General features: G+C 53.3%; 1 protein-coding gene across 1 annotated transcript in view; it reads right to left on the bottom strand.

The window, feature by feature from the left end:
* Positions 1–6: 6 nt before the first annotated feature.
* Positions 7–1,563, bottom strand: part of LOC113214976 (protein CBFA2T3) — a 53,817-nt gene continuing 52,260 nt past the window's right edge. The window contains exon 8 of the mRNA XM_052264357.1: positions 7–1,170. Coding sequence (XP_052120317.1) covers positions 826–1,170 — 345 coding nt within the window. The 3' untranslated portion in view covers positions 7–825. The remainder of the gene's footprint in view (positions 1,171–1,563) is intronic.

The following is a 1,563-nucleotide window of genomic DNA, read 5'->3' as shown; positions in this document are numbered from 1 at the left end:
TAGTAGAAATAACATTTAGAGATCTTAGATAAAAACAAGGAAAACATTATGGTGAACACTGTGCAGTAACATACAGATTGTAACAAATTAATGAGATAATAATTGGCAAACAGATTGAATAGGTAATTTGGAATGAAATCTGAAACTTTAATGGCTGTGTAAAACTGGTTCACATTAGTTAACTAATACTTCCTCTTACTTAACAACTCAACTTGTAAAGTTCCACCAGACTAGAACATCACTTCTATAGGGGAAAAAACTACAACACGACCTTTGTGGCGTTCAGAAAATCACCTCATCATTAACTCAACATTGTTTTAAAACATAAAAAAGTTTAAAGAATAGCTTAACAAAAAAAACAACACAAATACCACTAGAAACTTTAGTCTGTAAACACGAGTGACATCCATGAAAGAACGACCCTCTACGTAAACTGGATGAGACATTATGAGGAGTATACATGTAGGATCACAAGATAGCTTAATCATAGCCTAAGCATAAATAACTACTGGTTTACTCGTATTTCTAATGACAAGGTACTGGAATGTTCCTGAGGGGGGGCGGGAGAGGGGCCACCACTGCTATTGGCAATCAGACGATGGTGCAACTCAACGACTTCCGGTCCGCAGAGCCGGTGTGCCCCGTCCCGCCCGCGGCCCCGCGCCCCGCACCAACGCGGGTCACCCCGCGGAGCCGCGGCTATCCTGGTAAGTATATGGCACTGTGTCCGCTCCTCTCTCTTCCGCGAGGGCTCGTCACCGGGCGAGGTCACCAGGTGAGGCCGCGCGGCGCGCGCAGCGAGCGGCCCTCGCGGACCTGCAGTCGTCACTTCTGCGGACTCGTCTTGCTGACGGCCACCATGGCGGCGAGGGCGCCGTGCAGCTGGGCCTGCGCCACCGCGCTCGGGGCCGGCGCCAGGCTGTGCGGCGGCGAGGTGGGCGGCCGCGGGGCGGGCGGCGCCGAGGCCGTGGCGGCGCGCTGCTCGGCGGTGGAGGCCGTGGCGGCCCACAGGGCAGAGGCCGCGGCCGCGGCGCTGTCCGGGACGGAGGAGGCCCGGCACACCTGGTGGTGCGTCTCCCAGTCCTTGTGCTGACAGAACGAGCCGCAGTAGCGCGCCACGTTGCAGCCGCTGCAGGTCTCGTGTGCCTTGCGGCCGCAGTTCCAGCAGCTCTGCGGGCAAAGGGAATGCGAGACCGGTCAGTATACTTCGTAGATCCTCTGCACCCAGAACTGCGTCCCCAATGTCGACTGATGGATATGCACTTTGCAATGTACACTGTCAGTATACACATTGCGTACGAACACAAGTACGTTTAGTTTTCTTCGTCTCCCATACTTTTTGTAAAATAAAAATCTTTGCATTTCATAACACCGAGTGTTTTAGTTTTACAAACCGCATGCAGGCGTGCGCGCGGGGTGGCCTACCGTCCCTCATGCACGGCGCCGAGGGCGCCGAGTGTGTAGACAGACCGCCCGCACGCCTGAATGCGATACAGTATAAGTAATACAAATAAATAAAAATAGTATAGCGGGCCGCGCTCAGAGTGGTCGTTAGCTCGTGGG

The sequence above is a fragment of the Frankliniella occidentalis genome, unplaced genomic scaffold, assembly GCF_000697945.3.
Source record: "Frankliniella occidentalis isolate FOCC.00 unplaced genomic scaffold, Focc_3.1 Scaffold18, whole genome shotgun sequence".
Classification (NCBI taxonomy): domain Eukaryota; kingdom Metazoa; phylum Arthropoda; class Insecta; order Thysanoptera; family Thripidae; genus Frankliniella; species Frankliniella occidentalis.
This window is presented reverse-complemented; position numbering and strand designations above follow the sequence as displayed.